General features: G+C 45.7%; 2 protein-coding genes across 2 annotated transcripts; both read right to left on the minus strand.

The window, feature by feature from the left end:
• Positions 1-3,377: 3,377 nt before the first annotated feature.
• On the minus strand, positions 3,378-8,171 carry LOC309525322 (uncharacterized protein). Its single transcript, XM_082210896.1, has 3 exons — positions 8,015-8,171; positions 6,313-6,453; positions 3,378-3,563 (listed from the first exon to the last, which is right to left on the minus strand). Exons 1-3 carry the CDS (start codon positions 8,079-8,081, stop codon positions 3,427-3,429), a joined length of 345 nt encoding a protein of 114 aa, XP_082067022.1. The 5' UTR covers positions 8,082-8,171; the 3' UTR covers positions 3,378-3,426.
• A 2,120-nt stretch (positions 8,172-10,291) lies between these two features.
• LOC309525315 (uncharacterized protein) lies at positions 10,292-22,253 on the minus strand. Its single transcript, XM_082210888.1, has 3 exons — positions 22,017-22,253; positions 13,242-13,382; positions 10,292-10,474 (listed from the first exon to the last, which is right to left on the minus strand). Exons 1-3 carry the CDS (start codon positions 22,108-22,110, stop codon positions 10,341-10,343), a joined length of 369 nt encoding a protein of 122 aa, XP_082067014.1. The 5' UTR covers positions 22,111-22,253; the 3' UTR covers positions 10,292-10,340.
• Between the last annotated feature and the right edge of the window lie 1,681 nt (positions 22,254-23,934).

A 23,934-nucleotide genomic window follows, 5' to 3' on the forward strand; every position in this document is an offset into this window, starting at 1 on the left:
TGGCTCTGAAGAGCAGCAGAGATGTGAGTGGTGGTTCCTTGAGCCATTAAGTGCATCGTGTCCTGATTGTTTAACAAATGTTAATGGGATGTGGGTTCAGCTGGATGCTCTATAGAATGTTCCATACCTCAGTGGTCGTCTGATGCTATCTTTTGTGGAGGCATGCCCGTTCCTTTCAATGGGTTCTCTGCCCAGCTCCACAGTTCCTGGTTGACTGAGCCACGCAAACCAAAAGAGGAGCATGGTGCATCAGGGTAGGCAAGTTCAGAAGCTGATTGGGCTCTGAGGCCCAGAACATACAATGCTTTTAATTTTAACAATGCTAAGTGCTTGTGACACCCCAGTAAAAAAGTAAAAGGTAAAGGACCCGTGGACGGATACGTCCAGTCAAAGACAACTATGGGGTTGAGGCACTCATCTCACTTTCAGGCCGAGGGAGCCAGCGTTTGACTACAGACAGCTTTCCAGGTCATGTGGCCAGCATGACTAAACCGCTTCTGGAGCAACAGAACAACATGACAAAAGCCAGAGCACACGGAAACACCATGTACAGTGGTACCTCATGTTACAGATGCTTCAGGTTACAGACACTTCAGGTTACAGACTCCGTTATCCCAGAAATAGTAACTTGGGTTAAGAATTTTGCTTCAGGATGAGAACAAAAATCGTGCGGCGGCAGCGCAACGGCAGCGGGAGGCCCCATTAGCTAAAGTGGTACCTCAGGTTAAGAACAGTTTCAGGTTAAGTACGGAGCTCCAGAAAGAAATAAGTTCTTAATCCGAGGTACCAATGTACCTTCCCCCCACAGTGGTACCTATTTATCTGTTTGCATTGGTGCGCTTTCAAACTGCTAGGTTGGCAGGAGCTGGGACTGACCCAACAAGATTCTGAATGTCCTAGAGGTAAAGGTGCCCCTGCCCGTACGGGCCAGTCTTGACAGACTCTAGGGTTGTGCGCTCATCTCACTCTAGAGGCCGGGAGCCAGCACTGTCAGCAGACACTTCTGGGTCACGTGGCCAGCGTGACAAGCTGCATCTGGCGAGCCAGCGCAACACACGGAACGCCGTTTACCTTCCCGCCATAAAGCAGTACCTATTTATCTACTTGCACTTAAGGGTGCTTTTGAACTGCTAGGTGGGCAGGAGCTGGGACTGAATGACAGGAGCTCACCCCGCCGTGGGAATTCGAACCGCCGACCATGCGATCGGCAAGTCCTAGCCGCTGAGGTTTTACCCACAGCGCCACCCGCGTCCCTACAACGTCCTAGAGCTCATCTTCCAAATGATGCTGTCTTACATGGGAAGGAAGTGTATTCCTTTCACTTAACAAGACTTTCATTATATGAGGCTCAGAGGCACCTTCTTTGTGCCTCAGGCTCACCTACAAGAGGACTCTGGGCTGGCTCTGAAGAGCAGCAGAGATGTGGGTGGTAGTTCCTTGAGCCGTTAAGTGCATCATGTCCTGATTGTTTAACAAATGCTAATGGGATGTGAGTTTAGCTGGATGCTCTACAGAATGTCCCAGACCTCAGTGGTTCTCTGATGCTATCTTTTGTGGAGGCATGCCCGTTCCTTTCAATGAGTTCTCTACCCAGCTCCACATTTCTTGGTTGACTGAGCCACACAAACCACAACAGGAGCATGGTGCACCAGGGTAGGCAAGTTCAATAGCTGCTTTGGCTCTGAGGCCTAGAACATACAGCTTTTAATTTTAACAATCCTAAGTGCTTGTGATACCCCTGTAAAAAGGTAAAGGACCCCTGGACGGTAAAGTCCAGTCGAAGGCAACTATGGGGTTGAGGCACTCATCTCGCTTTCAGGCCGAGGGAGCCGGCATTTGTCCACAGACAGCTTTCCGGGTCATGTGGCCAGCAGGACTAAACTGCTTCTGGCACAAAGGAACAACATGACTGAAGCCAGAGTGCACGGAAATGCAATGTCCCTTTCCGCCACAGTGGTACTTATTTATCTACTTTCACTGGTACATTTTTGGACTGCTAGGTTGGCCAGAGCTGGGACTGATCCAACCCGAAATTCTGAAATCCTGTACAGAATGTCCTAGAGCTCATCTTCCAAATGATGCTATCTTACATTGGAAGGAAGTGTATTCCTTTCAATTAACAAGACTTTCATTATATAAGGCTCAGAGGCATCTTCTTTGTTCCTCAGGGCACCTGTCCCTGCTAGGCTCGAAAGGCACAAGGAGCTTTTTAGGTGCATAATATACTGCTTGTTTGGACAAATCCAATTGGGCTGAAGCTGAGGAACCAGCCGGATGCTTCAGTCAGGCCCCTGTGTGCTACTCACATGGCTGTTTCATAGTCCTAGACCTCCCTGGGCCTCTGATGCTATTTTATGGGGAACGATTGCAGTATGGGGAAGCTGCAGCCAGACATACATGATTGTTGCATCACACGAAACACCAGCTTACCAGGGACCATCAGACCTGGACCAAAGATCAGTTTTTACTTTAAAAGGTTTGGATACAGAAGGGTATATTTTACTCGAGGACCTAAAGGGCATATTTCACCAGCGCTACCAGGTGAATGGTCTGGGAGGTCACACAGCTACTGACCCTGCAGCCACTGAGTGGATTTCTGTGCGGTCCTTTCTGTACAGCCTCAGAAGCTCCCAAGGGTGGTAAGTTGGACTAATTAAATGGAACATTTCCCTCTCAAATAGACTTCAATCCAGAATCCTCAGTAGAAGGCTATTTTACAATGAACCGAAGATATGAGTATTGTGTTACAGGGAGGGAGAAAGAAAGAAAGAAAGAAAGAAAGAAAGAAAGAAAGAAAGAAGTTTCGAAGCCTCTTGCGCCACCTCTGCCATGGCAGAAAGTTTTGGATTTTCCCAATCACTCATTCACCAGAAAGATATGAACAGAAAGCAGTCCTCCCTCCAGATGTAAAAACTAAGTTCAGGGGAGGCTGGTCTACTACTACTTATTTTCAAGTTTCCACTAGATCCCCAAACTACACTCTTTCTATTTCCCACAACTTCCAGTACTGAATTTCCGTGTAGAGAGAATCCTGAACATTTTTCTGTCAATCTCCCCCTCTTTAGCTAATCGGCTCTTTGCAAAAGGATTGTTGTGGGGAGGAGCTCCCACCCACTTGTTCCTAGGCAGAAAATACAAGGCAATACGTAGTCATAGTAGCTGAACTTTGAGTAAGGAAGATGTCTCTTGGTTTGAAGACCCAGGCTCAATGCAGCCATGGCATACAGCCAGGAGAAGCCTTGTTGAAATCCCAGCTCACCTGAGATGCCCACCCACTCACCTGAAGAGACCTTGCACCCACGCACGCCATTGGGCACACACAGAGCCCACTCACATAGACATCCCCACACAGCAACGTAACACAAATTGCACAGCCATTTGTTCACATAGGAGTTCTTTTAATACAGCATCCTCCTTGGACGGCATTCAAAGGCAGTGGTCTCTGTCTTTACAGCAGTGGAGCTCGTGCACTTGCTGTACGTCCTGGTGGACTTTTCGAGTTTTGCAGTCGCTGCTATATAAGCCACATTTTTTGTAGTAGCGCAAGACATGGTTAGTTACCACTGGGAAAAGAAAGAAAAGTATCTGGGTTACTGTTAGTAACTGGTGAAAGTTGCTTGATTATAATGTCAGGATCCACCCCTTGCTAGGTTCCCATCAGTGACAGCTGGGGGAACGGGGGTCTGTGCTGAAGGGCAGGTTTTTGCTACCACTGTTAACAGGTATAGCACCCAGCACCCCTGCTTATCCTCAGGAATGAATGGCAACTCCGTGGGGTTCGGCAGGGTACCAGGAGTGCCCCCACTACGCACCGGGAACCCCATTTCGGGGCTCCGGAGTGAAGTGGGGTGAGCGGCGCGGTGCTGCGAACTGATTGCTACTTTCAAGGAGTGAGGCCGCACAGCCATTGCCGGAGAGCGCTGACTATTTTCTGTGGACAATTGGATTTAAGACAAGTACCTGTGAGTAGAAACGGAAAATTGGATCAAGAAATATCTTAATTTGGCACCGAAGCGGGAAGGTTCAAAACAGGAAGTCCGCCTTCCGCTTTTTGTACATAGACTGAAGCAAAAACCTTGTAAGCTAAAGTCTGGAAAGTCGTTAAAAAAGTTTAAATTTCCTTCATTTATAATTACTGAAACCCCCTTGGAAGCAGGAGAAAGGGGGGGGGGACTTTCTTTAACGCCTGCAGGAGAGGGAGTGAAGAAAGATAAGTTTCCACCGTCTCTAACCTGGGAACGGGGTGTCAGAGACAGAAATTCTTGGAGAGGTTCATTGACTGTGAATGGAATACTTTGACAGATAGCTAAAGAAGAGAAATCAATTGATTCCAATGTTGCCTTCTGCATTCTAAAGAAACAAAATATCTGAAAAATGAAAGTAATTTTCCTTTGTTGGACTTGCCTTAAAAAAAAATGGATACAAATAGAAATTGTCTCCTCTAGAGGGAGCTTGCTAAATTGTTGCTGCGTCTATTTGAGGACTCTACAGCTGTCAGACTAAGATCGTGGGACCAGTCCTTTTTGACCTTGACTAAATATGAGCTGGGAGGAAGTTTTGGTGCTTGCTTTATGCAAGACAAGTGCCTTGATGGAACAGATGCATGAGAAGATGGATTTGATGAATGAGAAAATGGATTTGATGACTGTTGTGGTTAATAACTGTGGACAAACAGGGAATATTGATACAGAAACTATTCAGGGACCAACTCAGGAACCTGTACTGATTGGGCAAGTGCAGAAGATAATGGAGGAGGTTGCGGTTGCACCTCAAATAATACAAATGGAGAGACCCGAGGCCCTACAGGAGCATAAGCCGCTGTCTTTGAAGATTGAAGTGGGAGTCGCTCAGGGGGAGTCTGGAGCTGAGGAGGTTCTTAAATTTGGAGAGACCTCGAAATATGTTTTTAAATATTTTTTGGACTACATTGATGATTGTGGGGAGTGGGACTCTGGGGAATGGGCTGGTTGGATAAAGGAGACAAAGATAATTTTGGGTTGGAATCCCCCAGAGACCTACTCCCCAACGAGAAAGGAAAGAAACTAAGAAAGAGACCAACAAAAGACAAGGAAAAGTGCAAGTATAAACAAGTAGAAGATCTGCAGAAGGGACATGGAAGAGACTTAAGGGCCTCGGACATTAGATTACCAGGTTGATGGACTAGATGGAATGGACAGTAAGGACTGACACGACCCGAGACCAGGAAGAAGAGACATTGGATGAAGATTGGAATAAAATTTATAATGAATTTTTTTTTTCTATGGAATTAGCCTAAAATTAATGAACATTAGGGAAAATGTTGGAATGAAACTATATGACTCTAGTAGAAAAGATATCAGGAGTTATGTATAATCGAGTATTAAGTGTTAAGCTCTAAAGTATTTTTTGGTAAGATAAGGTTAAACAACTTAAGGTAATTTGAATAACAGAATATGGGGAAAGGATGGAAAGGATTTGTTGAGTTAACTAATAGGTTAAATTGTCAAGATAAATTATTTAGTAAAAATTGAGAAAGATGGAAATAATTTGCTGAAATAATCAATCAAACTAGAATACAAAAAGGGAGTTGTGAGAAGGTCAATGAAACAAGCAAATGGAAGTTAAAGATATGTAATATGGGATTTGTGTCTTTTTTCCTTCTTTTTTATCTTTTTGCTGTATTGTTGCATTGGTTTTTATGTCTTGTTTTTTTCTTGTTTTTTTCTATGTATTGTAGTGTTGTTTTTAAATTTTTCCTTTCTTTTCTGTAATTTTGAAATTATTAATAAATATATATTTTTTTTAAACAAAAGAATGAATGGCAACTCTTCCCTGGCATTAGGTGAAGCACTGCAATTAGGACGCCACTGGCCAGAGGGCCCAACCTGGACCCTGACTCGAGATACCTCAGCCAGGTGGACTGCATCACATGGACTTATCCAGGATCCCATCTGTACCTTGGCATGCTAGAGTTTGACTGGAGAATCAAAAGTGAACTTAGAAAATTCATGTTTCTCTCACTGCCTGCAGGTACTGTTGCTTCAGAGAATTTCCAGGGGGGATACGTTCCGTCATGTGACTGCAATCAGGTTTCGAATGAAGGCTGCGTTAGGATAGCTTAGAGCTCCATTGGAACGCGGTGCTTGAACAACGAGAGAAGCACCTCATTCCAATGGAAGCTCTAAGCTTCCATTGTACTACTTGTACTACTGAAGTTGCAAGATCCCCGGCCTCCTCTGCACCCAATCATACTAGCCATGCCCCATCAGCCACTCATGGAAATGCACTGAAAATAAGGGGGACGGGGAGAGAAAGACAAGAAGGACCACTCACTTGAAGTGATTCTGTACAAGACGCAGGCTGCAGGGTGTCCTGTACGTGGATCATCAGGGCATTTCTTTTCATGTGGGGTAGCTGGTACACATGGCTGTCCTTCAGCCTCTGAACTGCACACGCTACAGATTAAGGCATTTGCTGTTAAAAGAAGAAAGAAAGGAAGGGAGGGAGGGAGGGAGGGAGGAAGGCACCTGCTGTAAGGCATGCTTCTTTGTTTACATGTCTTGACCCTTCCTGAGCTTCTAAGTCACCAAACTCGTTGTTTCCTTCAAAGAAAAAAAATGCTGAGATGCCCTGAGTCTAAAAAGGACATTGGTGGTTCTTACAGAAGGTGTAAATTGATCCCCATGGAGTTCCGCAGAACGTGATTGGCTGTGCCTACAACCAGGAGCACCCTCCCCTCTGCCACATCCCCATAACAGGCATCTGAGGGTGCAGCCAGCTCCAGCATTGTAGAGACTTTGCAGAAAGGGTCCTCTAGTGAGCCTCCTGAGAGTGGCAGGTGCCAAGCAGCAGCTTAGAGTTGCCATATTTCAAAAAGTGAAATAGAGCTTTTATTCTTCTTCTCCTGATTAGCCAGGGTTGTTGATTTTTGGGACATAATTGCAAAAAAGAGAGAAAAGAATAAAGAGGTTTTTGAGCTATTTTTAAGGGAAATTTCCCAATATGATAATGCTGACATGGGTTGCCATATGTCCGGATTTCCACGCACATTTTTAGTGATTTCTGCTTGGACACTGCTTCCGACGTATGGCAACCCTACAACAGCCGGATGGGCAACATCAACAAATGTGAACACCAGAGAGTTTGCACCAACGAGAGTATGTGTCAAAATAAAAAAAAATCCTTCCAGTAGCACCTTAAAGACCAACTAAGTTAGTTCTTGGTATGAGCTTTCGTGTGCATGCACACTTCTTCAGATACACTGAAACAGAAGTTGCCAGATCCTTCTATATAGTGAGAAGGTGGGGAGGGGTGTTACTCAGTGGGAATGCATGCACACGAAAGCTCATAACAAGAACTAACTTAGTTGGTCTTTAAGGTGCTACTGGAAGGAATTTTTTTTATTTTGACTATGACAGACCAACACGGCTACCTATCTACTACTGAGAGTATGTGTGTGTGTGTGTCACTGCAGCTATGATAGGAGGAGCACTGCCTGCAGCTGCTATTGTAAGCTGTCAAGTTTATGCGGACAATTAAACATTTTTAAAAAACTAGTTGGTGAACTGCTTGGGGAGGGGAAAGGCTGCACTTATGACTATTGCAAATTACTATGTTTTTTTAAATCAAATGTTTTAACAAGTAAATAAATAAAGTTAAAATAAGCCCCCCCCTGCCCTGTGCAATAGAGCATCATTCCCCTGAAAAACTTTCTGAAGTTGGGACCGTGCAGGGATTACAAGGACAGGAGACATAGCAGGATCTGTGGAAATCATCTCTGCCAATACCCTGACCCAAGCACGGTGGGTGATGATGCCTGTCTAGATCTGGCACTTAATAGTATCAAAACTTTTCTCCAGGTCTGCATTATTTCCAAAGTTAGACTTTCAATCATTATCCCCAAATAGGTGCCAGAGCTAAAAAGAGAAAGAAAAAAGCTTACTGGTTCGCCAGTTCTTAGGAAGATAGGTGGTGGACATACAGCACATTTGAATTGGTGGCCTACCATGTTTTTCCATTGGCAGGTGGGACTTACCTCCACAGCTGAGGCACAGCAAAAGACAGACTCCAAGCAGCCAGACCTGAGCCAAGCGTGGCTTCATGTTAGCAAGGAAAAAGCTGTGTCTGATTAGAAAGACTGTTTTGAAGAGTGATTGCTTGGAGATAGAGGACTAGGCTTCCTGGTAATAAGGAAGAGGAAGAGCTCAAATACCTCTCTCCGTCTGAGGCTCAATACTGTCATTATATAAGGCCGAGAGGGGCCTTCTTGGCTGCTCAACCCATTCTAATGGGCCTCAAGGTACAAGAGGGCTCTGGGGTGACTCTGAAGAGCAGCAGAGATGTGGGTGGTGGTTCCTTGAGCCGTTAAGTGCATCGTGTCCTGATTGTTTAACAAATGTTAATGGGATGTGGGTTCAGCTGGATGCTCTACAGAATGTTCCATACCTCAGTGGTTCTCTGATGCTATCTTTTGTGGAGGCATGCCCGTTCCTTTCAATGGGTTCTCTGCCCAGCTCCACATTTCCTGGTTGACGGAGCCATGCAAACCAAAAGAGGAGCATGGTGCACCAGGGTAGGCAAGTTCAGTAGCTGCTTTGGCTCTGAGGCCCAGAACATAGAATGCTTTTAATTTTAACAATGCTAAGTGCTTGTGATACGCCAGTAAAAAAGTAAAAGGTAAAGGACCCGTGGACGGATAAGCCCAGTCAAAGACAACTATGGGGTTGAGGCACTCATCTCACTTTCAGGCCGAGGGAGCCGGCGTTTGACCACAGACAGCTTTCCAGGTCATGTGGCCAGCAGGACAGAACCACTTCTGGAGCAACAGAACCACACGACAAAAGCCAGAGCACACGGAAACGCCATGTACAGTGATACCTCAGATTACAGACGCTTCAGGTTACAGACTCCACTAACCCAGAAATAGTACCTTGGGTCAAGAACTTTGCTTCAGGCTGAGAACACATATTGTGCGGCGGCGGCGGCGCAATGGCAGTGGGAGGCTCCATTAGCTACAGTGGTACCTCAGGTTAAGACCAGTTTCAGGTTAAGAACGGTCTTCCAGAAAGAAATAAGTTCTTAACCTGAGATACCACTGTACCTTCCTGCCACAGCGGTACCTATTTATCTACTTGCATTGGTGCACTTTCAAACTGCTAGGTTGGCAGGAGCTGGGACTGACCCAACTCGAGATTCTGAAACCCTGTACAGAATGTCCTAGAGCTCAGCTTCCAAATGATGCTGTCTTACATCGGAAGGAAGTGTATTCCTTTCAATTAACAAGACTTTCATTATATAAGGCTCAGAGGCATCTTCTTTGTTCCTCAGGGCACCTGTCACTGCTAGGCTCGAAAGGCACAAGGAGCTTTTTAGGTGCATAATATACTGCTTGTTTGGACAAATCCAAATGGGCTGAAGCTGAGGAACCAGCCTGATGCAGTACAGAGTGTCCCAGACTTCAGCAACCCTCTTACATGTAGGGATTACTTGTTCACCACCAGGAAGCTTCAGCCAGGCATACGTGATTGTTGCATCACACGAAACGTCAGCTGACTAGGCACTATTAGACCTGGATCAAAGACCAGTTTTTACATTTAAAGGTTTGGATACAGAAGGGTATATTTTACTCGAGGACCTAAAGGACATATTTCACCAGCGCTACCGGGTGAATGGGCTGGGAGGCCACACAGCTACTGACCCTGCACCCACTGAGTGGATTTCTGTACGGTCCTCAGATGCTCCCAAGGGTGATAAGCTGGACTAATTAAATGGAATCTTTTCCCCTCAAAAAGACTTCACCCAGAATCTTCAGTAAAAAGCCACTTTTCAATGAATTGAAGAAATGAGTTTCAAAGCCTCTTGCTTGGACTCTGTCACAGCAGAAAATTTTTCCAATCACTCATTCAGCAGAAAGATATGAACGGAAAGCAGTCCTCTCTCCAGATGAAAAACCTAATTTCAGGGGAGGCTGGTCTACTAATACTTATTTTCAAGTTTCCACTAGATCCCCAAACTACTCTCTTTCTATTTTCCCCAACCTCCAGTACTGAATTTCAATGGAGAGAGAATCCTGAATATTTTTCTGTCAATCTCCCGTTCTCTGGATAATCAGCTCTCTGCAAAAGGGTTGTTATGGTGAGGTGGTCCCACCCACTTGTTCCTAGGCAGAAAATACCAGGCAATAAGTAGTCATAGTAGCTGAACCTCTAGTAAAGAAGATGTCACTTGGTTTGAAGTGCACGCCACTGGGCACACACAGAGCCCACTCACATAGACATCCCCACACAGCAACGTAACTCAAATTGCACAGCCATTTGTTCACATAGGAGTTCTTTTAATACAGCATCCTCCTTAGATGGCATTCAAAGGCAGTGGTCTCTGTCGTTACAGCAGTGGAGCTCGTGCACTTGCTGTACGTCCTGGTGGACTTTTCGAGTTTTGCAGTCGCTGGTATAGAAGCCGCATTTTTTGTAGTAGCGCAACACACGTCCAGTTTCTGATGGGAAGAGAAAGAAAAGTATCTGGGTTACTGTTAGTAACTGGTGAAAGTTGCTTGATGATAATGTCAGGATCCGACTTCCGGGGTGGTGCCTTCGGCAATGGTGGACTCCCTCTGAACTGGAGGGACCAGCTCTGCGTGAAACGGGTCCTTTCCGCTCCGGCGAAGCGGAGACCCTTTTAGAAATCACAGGCGGATGAAGCCTGTGACCGTGGGACTCGGCGGGCACCCTTAGCGCCCCCCCAACCCACAAAGGAACCCACTAACGGGCTCCGAAGCAAAGAGGGGGAAGTGGCGCGGTTCTGTGAGTCAATTGCTTTTTCCATGGAGTGAAGCCGCATAGCTGTTGCCGGAGAGCGCTGCCTTTTTCCTAGGACAATTTGGCATCTAAAATAATCACCCGTGAGTACTTAAACATTGAACAATTGGTCTGCAAATAAGAACTGGCGATTAGAAAGGAATTGGACTTAAAAATTCACCTTAATTTGGTACTGAAACGGGAAGGTCTAAACAGGAAGTCAGCCTTCCGTTTCCTTGTAGTCAGGAGAAAGCAAAGATAACGTACACTAGAGCTTAGAAAATCACTTTTAAAGGATCGGTTTTCACCATTTAAAATCGTTGAACCCCCCTTCGGTAGCAGGAGAAGTAGGGGGATCTTTTTTTGGACTGTTTAAACCTGCAGAAGTGAGTTTAAAGTAAAGTAACTTTCCACCGTCCTGACCCTGGAGCGGGGTGTTAGAATTGACGTTTTGAAGCTCATTGAACAGAGACAAATGTTTTTGACAGATAGTTAGAAGAAGAGTAACATTGTGATTCCACTGTTTCCTTTCGCATTTTAAAGGAACAAATATTGGCAAAATATCTTAAAAAAAGAAACTTTGTTGCTATTGTCCTTAAAAGAAAGAACAACCAGAAGTTTTCCCCCTAGAGGGGGACTGTGAAACTGTAACCAATTCTAGGGAGCTTGCAGCTGCCACAGATTACAACCGTGGGAAAGGACTTGTGACCTTGCAGGACAATGTTTTCAGAAGCACTGTTGGGTGCTTTCTGTAAAATAAATGCCCTATTGGATTAGTTAAGTCAGAAGACGAATTTGATGACGAATGCGGCCAGAGCATTTGAACAGGTAGTGGGAAATTATATGGAGCCCACCCAGGAACTTAAACAGGAGTGTGTCCTGACAGAGCAGATGAAAGAAGAGGATGTTGCAGAATCTTGGGCGCCAGAGATGGAAGGACCTTTGGCCCAGCAGGAAAATGAGCCTTTGGATTTGACAAATGAACTTGAAAAAAACCAGATTTGGAAAGACAAAGTTTGGATTGATTTGGAAATGGGGGGTTGGACTGACCCCCCCTATGCAGGGATGTTTGGACTTTCCGAGTCTGGCAATGGGCCGTCAGAGGTTTGGAGCTGTTGGGACTTCCAATTTTGGAGGGAATTTGAAACATGTCTTAAAGTACCACATGGAGTCTAGTCTGGACTATGGGAAAGGGGCTGATTTGTTGAAAAGGGTCAAAAACACTACCAAGCTGGAGTTCCCACGAGTGAAAGGAAAATATGAAGAAGAGCTGCGGAAGGGACATGGAAGAGATTTGAAGGCCTTGGATATAAGATCACCAGGTTAATGTGCCAGACTAATGGGATAAAAAAGACTGACAATCCCGGGACCGGGGGGAGGGGACGCTGGAAGAAGATTGGATTGTTTTTATTTTCGTTTTTTATTGTTAGAAATGTTTTATGAACGTTGGAAAAATGTTGAAATGAAATTACTTGGCTCTTGTAAAAATGTTTAAAGAATTAGGTAAAAAGGTAATGGTTATGAGAAGCTGATAAAAATAAGATTTAAGTCTTAAGTTTTAAGGTTTTTTATAAGATAAGATGAAAATAGAGTAAGGTAATGTAATGACAGAATATTATGAATTGGGGAAAGGATTTGCTATGACAATTATTAATCAAGATACAAGAGATGGGAGGAGGAGGAGGTCATGGAAAGAAGGTAATGAAAGTGGAGAATCTGAAAATGATGGTTTTCTTTTTTCTTTTTGTCTTTTTTCTTTGTAATTTTTTTTAAAAACTTTTTAAAATAAATTTCTTTTTTAAAAAGATAATGTCAGGATCCACCCCTTGCTAGGTCCCCATCAGTGACAGCTGGGGAAACGGGGGTCTATGCTGAAGGGCAGGTTTTTGCTACCACTGTTGCCAGGTATAGCACCCAACCCCCCTGCTTATCCTCAAGAATGAATGGCAACTCTTCCCTGGCATTAGGAGAAGCACTGCAATTAGGACGCCACTGGCCAGACGGCCCAACCTGGCCCCTGACTTGAGATACCTCAGCCAGGTGGACTGCATCACATGGACTTATCCAGGATCCCATCTGTACCTTGACATGCTAGAGTTTGACTGGAGAATCAAAAGTGAACTTAGAAAATTCATGTTTCTCTTACTGCCTGCAGGTATTGTTGCTTCAGAGAATTTCCAGGGGGGATACGTTCCGTCATGTGACTGAAGGCTTGCAATCAGGTTTCGTATGGAGGCTGCATTAGGATAGCTTAGAGCTCCATTGGAACGAGGTGCTTGAACAACGAGAGAAGCACCTCATTCCAATGGAAGCTCTAAGCTTCCATTGTACTACTTGTACTACTGAAGTTGCAAGATCCCCGGCCTCCTCTGCACCCAGTCATACTAGCCATGCCCCATCAGCCACTCATGGAAATGAACTGAAAATAGGGGGGATGGGGAGAGAAAGACAAGAAGGACCACTCACTTGAAGTGATTCTGTACAAGACGCAGGCTGCAGGGTGTCCTGTACGTGGATCATCAGCGCATTTCTCTTCATATGGGGCAGCTTGTATACACGGCTGTCCTGGACCCTCTGAACTGCACAGGCTACAGATTAAGGTATTTGCTGTTAAAAGAAGAAAGGGAGGGAGGGAGGCACCTGCTGTAAGGCATGTTTTTCTGTTTACATGTCTTGTCCCTTCCTGACCTTCTAAGTCACCAAACTCGTTGTTTCCTTCAAAGAAGAAAAATGCTGAGATGCCCTGAGTCTAAAAAGGACCTTGGTGGTGTTAGGATATTTCCGTTCCACCTTAAAAGGGAGCAGGCTTTGTGAGTCACAGAGTCTGTGTATTTCCTGTTCACAGGATGTTTCAGTTGTGTCTATGCTTTCGTTTCTCTCTCTGTGTCTGAAACATGAAGCAGGAAGTCATGTTTTCTTTGTTCTGATCAATGCTGAATAAACTTGTAAATAATGCTCTCCTGAGTGCATCTTTCGCTGTGCATTATCTGCTGATAGAGCGTGCATCAGCTCTGGAATGTGCAAGCTATTTCTGGAGCTCATGTCGCTAATTGCTGATACTGCATGTCTACGGGAGATCGATGGACGTCCAGGGACGACTTGTGGGGCCATGATGGACTTTGTCTCCCTGGCAGTATCCCAACAACAAGTTTCGGGCCCAGATTCACGGCACTTAGAGGAGAGTAAGACTGCAAAAGAGACTGTGAAGTTATGTGTGGGAAAAGCGAAAGTGAGGCTTTTTGTTGCCGTGGCAAAGTCTCTTTGAACTCTGGCCAACTAATTGGTCTGGGAGTCGAGCCAAGCAGGCCTCAAGATTTATGAGCTGCTGAGATAAGAAGTCTCTGAAGTGAAAAAGACTCACGGCTCAAGTAAAGAGTTGGAATGGAGTTTTTCCAAGCTTCTGAAGCTGCTGAGTGCCCAAAGTTAAATCGGCACAATTATCAGACCTGGGCAAAATGGTGTGAAAGTCTACTACGTCAGTTTGGAGTGTGGCATACTGTGTCTGAAGCCCCTCCAGTTCCTCTGACAGATAGATGGAGGGCCCAAAATTTAAAGGCCATAGACGTAATAGTCTTGTCCGTCTCTCTGGAGGAAATTGCCACGTTAGCTGGTAACACAACTGCACGTAAGATGTGGAATGCTTTGAAGATAGCCCATCCGCCAGTCATCCCAGCCCAGAGTTTGACTGCATTGGAGGTCCTGGCTGTTTCCCAGAAGGCGAGTGAATGCAGGGATGCTGAAGGCACCGGTTGCAAGCTGCAGGGGGAGCTGACTGTGATGTCATCCCAGGCAGCATTCCAGCCCCAAGGGTGACCCAAGGAGTCGGCAGCTGAGAGCTCTGTTTCTCGTGAGAACCAAGGTCATCGCCTTTGCAGAGGCCGGAAGGCCAGAGGTAAACAGAGACCGGTGCCTGCAGATGGCCCAAAGCAGAAGGGGGGTGAAGAGCCCACGCCAGTGGAAAACAAGGCTTTGTTTGCTGGCACAGCTTCACCAAAGGCTAAAGGCAAGTCTGATGGCCAGGAGCAGGGGGGCAAGCAGCAAAAGCCCACGCCCGTGGAAAACAAGGTTTTGCTTGCCAGAAAAACTGCTCCAAAGGCCAAGGCCAGATTTATTGTAGATTCTGGATGCACCCGCCATTTGGCAAAAGACCGGCATCTCTTTATCTCCTTCAAACCTCACATGGTGAGATCCACCTGGCTGACGGAAAGACGTTGCGAATCGCAGGAGAAGGGACTGTGAGACTGGCAAGTCTGCACACAACCATCAAAGGTGTACTTTATGTTCCAGGTGCTGCAGACAATTTGCTCAGTGTCCCACAGCTGACTGGGCATGGCTTTGATATTTCCTTCAAGAGGAACGTCTGTGTCATCAGGAAAGGCAAAGAGGACATTTTGCATGCAAAGTTTATAGATGGATTGTTCTGTATAACTTATGATGACAATGGTGCTGTTGTGTCTAATGTTGATTCTTGTTGTGTTGCACAAACTAACAAAATTCTTCATGCAGGATGCATTCATGAAGCACACAGAAGATTTTGTCACATGTCTTGGCAGGCACTGGCCAAGATGCCAGGATTGGTTCAGGGTTTGAACATCAAACCCTGTAAGTTTCACATGAAATGTGTATCTTGTGCAGAGAACAAGGTGAAGGTTGCTCCAAAAGGCAAGGAGTCTAGCAGGCAGGTTTCCAAACCCTACCAGCTAGTCCACGCAGACCTGGTTGGTCCACTTGCACCCTCTTTGGGTGGAGCAAGGTACTTCATGGTTCTGATTGATTCTTTTTCCAGGTACATTCATGTGTTTATGCTCGAGCAGAAATCGCAAGCGTTTCCGAAGTTCAAGGCATTCTGTGCTTGGTTGGAGAATGTTCACAGTAAACCTATCAGCTGTCTCTTTACTGATCGGGGCGGGGAGTTCACTTCTCAGCAGTTTCAAGCTTTCCTGACTGAGAAGGGAATCCAGCATGACTTGTCAGCGCCTAGATCGCCATGGATGAATGGACTTGCGGAGCGAGCAAATCAAACATTGCTTCAAGGCCTAAAAACCTTGTTGCATGATGCCAATCTCCCTGATAAGTATTGGGGGGAGGCTCTGTTGACTTTTGTTTACACTTATAATCGCAGACTGTCATCACCTATTGGTTGTACCCCCTATGAGAAGATGTTTGGTAAGAAACCTTGCGTCAAGCACATGAGAATCTTTGGTTCTGACATGTGGGTACACACCCCACAGAGCAACAAGCTTGGGAAGCGTGGGGCACATGGTTTGTTCATGGGGTACGAAAAAGGTGCATACAGGGTATGGATGACTGACTCTAAGTCCATTAAGTTCACAAAGAGTGTTGAGTACAATCCTAAGTGGGGGGGAAATGTGGGAATTTTCCAGAGTTACCCAGAGGAGGATGAAGGTGATGTGAAAAAAGCAGATGGTGTTGAGGAAGAAGAGGATGATGATGATGATGATGATCAGAGTTCGGATTCCAGTTCATTGGGCGGCGCTGCTGCTGGTGTCAGCGACAGTGATGACACAGCAGACTACAAGAGCGCAAAGGCCTCAGTCAGACCATCTGACGCATCTGACAATGAACTGGAAGAACCACTGTTCACCATTGGTCAGTTTTCTCCTAGGAAGGAGGAGATGAGTCCAGAAGACTTGCGTCTAGTACGCAGATCTGAAAGAGCGACCAAAGGCAGACCTCCAAAGAGATTTGCTGATGAGTTTGCTAAGACAGCAACTGCTGTTCTTAGTAGCTCAGAGAAGGTGTGGGAACCTTCAAGTTTCAAAGAGGTTCAGGAGTTAACCTCTAAAGATGCTGAGCCTTGGCTTAATGCCATGAAGGCTGAAGTTGATTCCTTGAATAGGAACCAAACTTGGGAACTGGTACCGGTAATCCCAGGAATGAGACTGGTTAGCAGCAAATGGGCCAAGACAGACCAGAATGGCAAGGTAGTTAGACACAAAGCCAGATTGGTTGCCAGAGGTTTTTCACAGGTACCAGGACAGGGTTACCACGAGACCTACTCACCCACCGTCAAGTATGAGAGCATTCGGCTAATGCTCAAGATTGCTGCAGAGGAGAAACTGCATGTTTCCCATCATGACATTAATACAGCTTTTTTGAACGGGGTTTTGGGGGAGGAGCTGTATATGCTTCCACCTGATGGAATGCAGATACAGAAGGGAATGGTCTGTAAACTGTGGAAATCCTTATATGGTCTCAAGCAGAGTGCCAGGTGTTGGAACACAAAACTCACTGAGACATTGCTTTCCCTAGGTTTTCACCAGGGGAAAGCTGATCCATGTGTTTTTGTCAAGGAGGAGGGGCAAAACAAACTGTATTGTTTATGTTTTGTTGATGATCTTCTGATGTTTTGGAAGAATCAGGCTTTGTACCAAAGCACCCTAGCTCAGCTGAAGGAGCACTTTGACATGAAGGATCTTGGTGAGGTATCCAACTATCTTTCTCTGCAGGTGGAGAGGGACCGGGCAGGTAATTTTCTGGTACACCAAACACAGAAAATTGCTGATGTGTTAACCAGGTTGAATTTGGTTGATGCAAACCCAGCAGACACACCGATGGTGACAGGTTACCAGGTAGATAGTACTGCTGAAGCGTTTTCTGACACTAGGCTGTACAGATGCATTCTAGGCAAGTTGAATTTCATTGCTAGATGCTCAAGACCTGACATAGCTGTAAGCTGTAATCTGCTTAGCAGACATGCCAACAATCCTACGGTTCAGGATTGGAAAGCTCTGAAGCGCATAGTCCGCTATTTGAAAGGGACTATGCACTACAGGCTGAGGTTCACCAGTCAGAAGACTGGAGGTCTTGAAATCTTTGCAGATGCTAGTTTTGGAAGTGACACCATGGATGGTACAAGCACTTCTGGGGCCATGATGGACTTTGTCTCCCTGGCAGTATCCCAACAGGTGGTTCTTACAGAAGGTGTAAATTGATCCCCACGGAGTTCTGCAGAACGTGATTGGCTGTGCCTACAACCAGGAGCACCCTCCCCTCTGCCACATCCCCATAACAGGCATCTGAGGGTGCAGCCAGCTCCAGCATTGTAGAGATTTTGCAGAAAGGATCCTCTAGTGAGCCTCCTGAGAGTGGCAGGTGCCAAGCAGCAGCTTAGAGTTGCCATATTTCAAAAAGTGAAATAGAGCTTTTATTCTTCTTCTCCTGATTAGCCAGGGTTGTTGATTTTTGGGACATAATTGCAAAAAAGAGAGAAAAGAATAAAGAGGTTTTTGAGCTATTTTTAAGGGAAATTTCCCAATATGATAATGCTGACATGGGTTGCCATATGTCCGGATTTCCACGAACATTTTTAGTGATTTCTGCTTGGACACTGCTTCCGACATATGGCAACCCTAAAACAGCCAGATAGGCAACATCAACAGATGTGAACACCAGAGAGTTTGCACCAACGGTGTGTGTGTGTCACTGCAGCTATGATAGGAGGAGCACTGCCTGCAGCTGCTATTGTAAGCTGTCAAGTTTATGCAGACAATTAAACATTTTTTCAAAGCTAGTTGGTGAACTGCATGGGGAGGGGAAAGGCTGCACTTATGTCTGTTGCAAACTACTTTGATTTTTTTAAAATCAAATGTTTTAATAAGTAAATAAATAAGTAAATAAATAAAGTTGAAATAATCCCCCCTGCCCTGTGCATTAGAGCATCATTCCCCTTCCTGAAGTTAGGACCGTGCAGGGATTACAAGGACAGGAGAGATAGCGGGATCTGTGGAAATCATCTCTGCCAATACCCTGACCCCTTCATGGATCACTGCCTTGCCATGGCAAAGGGGCTTGGATAACTCAGAAAAGCTATGAGCTATACCGTGCAGGGCCACCCAAGATGGACAGGTCATAGTGGAGAGTTTTGACCAAACGTGATCCACCTGGAGCAGGAACCGGCAAGCCACTCCAGTATCCCTGCCAAGAAAACTCAATGGACATAGGCAACAGACATATAAAAGTTATGACGCTGGAAGATGAGCCCCTCAGGTCGGAAGGCGTCCAACATGCTACTGAGGAAGAGCGGAGGACAAGTACAAGTAGATCCAGAGCTGATGAAGTGGCTGGGCCAAAGCCGAAAGGACGGTCAGTTGCGAATATGCCTGGAAGCGAAAGGAAAATCCAATGCTGTAAAGAAAAATATTGCATAGGAACCTGGAATGTAAGAACCATGAGCCTTGGTAAGTTGGATGTGGTCAAAAATGAGATGGCAAGAATAAATATTGACATCCTGGGCATCAGTGAACTAAAATGGATGGGAATGGGCGAATTCAGTTCGGATGACCATCATATCTACTACTGTGGGCAAGAATCCCGTAAAAGAAATGGAGTGGCCCTCATAGTCAACAGAAGAGTGGCGAAAGCTGTACTGGGATGCAATCTCAAAAATGATAGAATGATCTTGATACGATTCCAAGGCAGACCTTTTAACATCACAGTAATCCAAGTTTATGCACCAACCACTGGTGCTGAAGAAGTTGAAATTGACCAATTCTATGAAGACTTACAACACCTTATAGAAATGACACCAAAGAAGGATGTTCTTCTCATTATAGGGGATTGGAATGCTAAAGTAGGGAGTCAAGAGATAAAAGGAACAACTGGCAAGTTTGGCCTTGGAGTTCCAAACGAAGCAGGGCAAAGGCTAATAGAGTTCTGCCAAGAGAACAAGCTGGTCATCACAAACACTCTTTTCCAACAATACAAGAGACGACTCTACACATGGACATCACCAGATGGGCAGCATCGAAATCAGATTGATTATATTCTCTGCAGCCAAAGATGGAGAAGCTCTATACAGTCAGCAAAAACAAGACCTGGAGCTGACTGTGGCTCAGATCATTAGCTTCTTATAGCAAAATTCAAGCTTAAACTGAAGAAAGTAGGAAAAACCACTGGGCCGGTAAGATACAATCTAAGTCAAATCCCCTATGAATACACAGTGGAAGTGAGAAACAGGTTTAAGGATTTAGATTTGGTGGACAGAGTGCCTGAAGAACTATAGATGCAGGCTCGTAACATTATACAGGAGGCAGCAACTAAAACCATCCCAACAAAAAGGAAATGCAAGAAAGCAAAGTGGCTGTCCAACGAGGCCTTACAAATAGTGAGGGAGAGAAGGGAAGCAAAATGCGAGGGAGATAGTGAAAGATACAGGAAATTGAATGCAGATTTCCAAAGAATAGCAAGGAGAGACAAGAAGGCCTTCTTAAACGAGCAATGCAAAGAAATAGAGGAAAACAATAGAATGGGAAAAAACAGAGATCTGTTCAAGAAAACTGGAGATATGAAAGGAACATTTCGTACAAAGATTACCATAATAAAAGACAAAAGTGGAAAGGACCTAACAGAAGCAGAAGACATCAAGAAGAAGTGGCAAGAATACACAGAGGAACTATACCAGAAAGAAATGGATGTCTCGTACACCCCGGGTAGTGTGGTTGCTGACCTTGAGCCAGACATCCTGGAGAGTGAAGTCAAATGGGCCTTAGAAAGCACTGCTAACAACAAGGCCAGTGGAAGTGATGATATTCCAGCTGAACTATTTAAAATTTTAAACGATGATGCTGTTAAGGTGCTACACTCAATATGCCAGCAAGTTTGGAAAACTCAGCAGTGGCCGGAGGATTGGAGAAGATCAGTCTACATCCCTATTCCAAAGAAGGGCAGTGCCAAAGAATGCTCCAACTACCGCACAATTGCACTCATTTCACACGCTGGCAAGGTTATGCTTAAAATTCTACAAGGAAGGCTCAAGCAGTATGTGGACCGAGAACTCCCAGAAGTGCAAGCTGGATTTAGAAGGGGCAGAGGAACCAGAGACCAAATTGCAAACATGCGCTGGATTATGGAGAAAGCTAGAGAGTTCCAGAAAGACATCTACTTCTGTTTCATTGACTATGCAAAAGCCTTTGACTGTGTCGACCACAGCAAACTATGGCAACTTCTTAAAGAAATGGGAGTGCCTGATCACCTCATCTGTCTCCTGAGAAATCTCTATGTGGGACAAGAAGCTACAGTTAGAACTGGATATGGAACAACTGATTGGTTCAAAATTGGGAAAGGAGTACAGCAAGGCTGTATATTGTCTCCCGGCTTATTTAACTTATATGCAGAATTCATCATGCTAAAGGCTAGGCTGGATGAATCCCAAACTGGAATTAAGATTGCCGGAAGAAATATCAACAACCTCAGATATGCAGATGACACAACCTTGATGGCAGAAAGTGAGGAGGAATTAAAGAACCTTTAAATGAGGGTGAAAGAGGAAAGCGCAAAATATGGTCTGAAGCTCAACATCAAAAAAACGAAGATCATGGCCACTGGGCCCAACACCTCCTGGCAAATAGAAGGGGAAGAAATGGAGGCAGTGAGAGATTTTACCTTCTTGGGCTCCATGATCACTGCAGACGGTGACAGTAGTCACGAAATTAAAAGACGCCTGCTCCTTGGGAGAAAGGCGATGGCAAACCTAGACAGTATCTTAAAAAGCAGAGACATCACCTTGCCAACAAAGGTCCGTATAGTTAAAGCCATGGTTTTCCCAGTAGTGATGTATGGAAGTGAGAGCTGGACCATAAAGAAGGCTGATCGCCGAAAAATTGATGCCTTTGAATTATGGTGCTGGAGGAATCCCATGGACTGCAAGAAGATCAAATGTATCCATTCTTAAGGAAATCAGCCGTGAGTGGTCACTGGAAGGACAGATCCTGAAGCTGAGGCTCCAAGACTCATGGCCACCTCATGAGAAGAGAAGACTCCCTGGAAAAGACCCTGATGTTGGGAAAGATGGAGGGCACAAGGAGAAGGGGACGACAGAGGACGAGATGGTTGGACGGTGTTCTCGAAGCTACAAACATGAGTCTGACCAAACTGCGGGAGGCAGTGGAAGACAGGAGTGCCTGGCGTGCTCTGGTCCATGGGGTCACGAAGAGTCGGACACGACTAAACGACCAAACAACAACAACAATACCCTGACCCAAGCACAGTGGGTGACGATGCCTGTATAGATCTGGCACTTAATAGCATCTAAACCTTTCTCCAGGTCTGCGCTATTTCCAAAGTTAGCCTTTCAATCATTATCCCCAAATAGGTGCCAGAGCTAAAAAGAGAAAGAAAAAAGCTTATGGGTTCCCCAGTTCTTGGGAAGATAGGTGGTGAGCATACAGCACATTTGAACTGGTGGCCTACCATGTTTTTCCATTTGCAGGTGGGACTTACCTCCACAGCTGAGGCAGAGCAAAACACAGACTCCAAGCGGCCAGGCGTGAGCTAAGCGTGGCTTCATGTTAGCAAGGAAAAAGCCCTGACCCATGGGAAAGACTTTTGGTACGTTGAGGCTGCTTTGAAGGCTGAAAACTTGGAGACAGCGGACTAGGCTTCCTGGCAGTAAGTAGAAGGGGCAGCTCTATCTCTGTTGAGCAACACGTCTCTCCGTCTGAGGCTCAATACTGTCATTATATAAGGCCGAGACGTGCCTTCTTGGCTGCTCACCCCATTCTAGTGGGCTTCAATGTACAAAAGGGCTCTGGGGTGGTGGTTCCTTGAGCCATTAAGTGCATCATGTCCTGATTGTTTAACAAATGTTAATGGGATGTGGGTTCAGCTGGATGCTCTACAGAATGTCCCAGACGTTAGTGGTTCTCTGATGCTATCTTTTGTGGAGGCATGCCCATTCCTTTCAGTGGGTTCTCTGCCCAGCTTCACATTTCTTGGTTGACTGAGCCACGCAAACCAAAAGAGGAGCATGGTGCACCAGGGCAGGCAAGTTCAGAAGCTGATTGGGCTCTGAGGCCCAGAACATACAGCTTTTAATTTTAACAATCCTAAGTGCTTGCGAGGGACAAGTGCTTGTGAAACCCCAGTAAAAAGGTAAAAGTTAAAAGACCCCTGGACGGTTACGTCCAGTCAAAGACAACTTTGTGGTTGAGGCACTCATCTCACTTTCAGGCCAAGGGAGCCGGTGTTTGTCCACAGACAGCTTTCCAGGTCATGTGGCCAGCAGGACTAAACTGCTTCTGGCACAACGAGACAACATGACTGAAGCCAGAGCACACGGAAACACCATGTACAGTGGTACCTCGTGCTACAGATGCTTCAGGTTACAGACGCTTCACGTTACAGACTATCCCAGAAATAGTACCTTGGGTTAAAAAGTTTGCTTCAGGATGAGAACAAAAATTGTGCGGCGGCAGCGCAACGGCAGCGGGAGGCCCCATTAGCTAAAGTGGTACCTCAGGTTAAGAACAGTTTCAGGTTAAGCACGGACCTCCAGAAAGAAATAAGTTCTTAATCCGAGGTACCACTGTACCTTCCCCCCACAGTGGTACCTATTTATCTGCTTGCATTGGTGAGCTTTCAAACTGCTAGGTTGGCAGGAGCTGGGACTGACCCAACTCAAGATTCTGAATGTCCTAGAGGTAAAGGTGCCCCTGCCCGCACGGGCCAGTCTTGACAGACTCTAGGGTTGTGCGCTCATCTCACTCTAGAGGCCGGGGGCCAGCGCTGTCCACAGACACTTCTGGGTCATGTGGCCAGCGTGACAAGCTGCATCTGGCGAGCCAGCGCAACACACGGAACGCCGTTTACCTTCCCGCTATAAAGCGGTACCTATTTATCTACTTGCACTTAAGGGTGCTTTTGAACTGCTAGGTGGGCAGGAGCTGGGACTGAATGACAGGAGCTCACCCCGCCGCGGGAATTTGAACCGCCAACCATGCGATCGGCAAGTCCTAGGCGCTGAGGTTTTACCCACAGCGCCACCTGCGTCCCTACAACGTCCTAGAGCTCATCTTCCAAATGATGCTATCTTACATTGGAAGGAAGTGTATTCCTTTCAATTAACAAGACTTTCATTATATAAGGCTCAGAGGCACCTTCTTTGTACCTCAGGGCACCTGTCCCTGCTAGGCTTGAAAGGCACAAGGAGCTTTTTAGGTGCATAATATACTGCTTGTTTGGACAAATCCAAATGGGCTGAAGCTGAGGAACCAGCCTGATGCAGTACAGAGTGTCCCAGACTTCAGCAACCCTCTTAGATGTAGGGATTACTTGTTTACCACCAGGAAGCTTCAGCCAGGCCCATATGTGCTACTCACATGGTTGTTTCATAGTCCTAGGCCTCCCTGGGCCCCTGATG

Source organism: Podarcis vaucheri (assembly GCF_965113315.1).
Source record: "Podarcis vaucheri genome assembly, chromosome: 2".
Taxonomy (NCBI): domain Eukaryota; kingdom Metazoa; phylum Chordata; class Lepidosauria; order Squamata; family Lacertidae; genus Podarcis; species Podarcis vaucheri.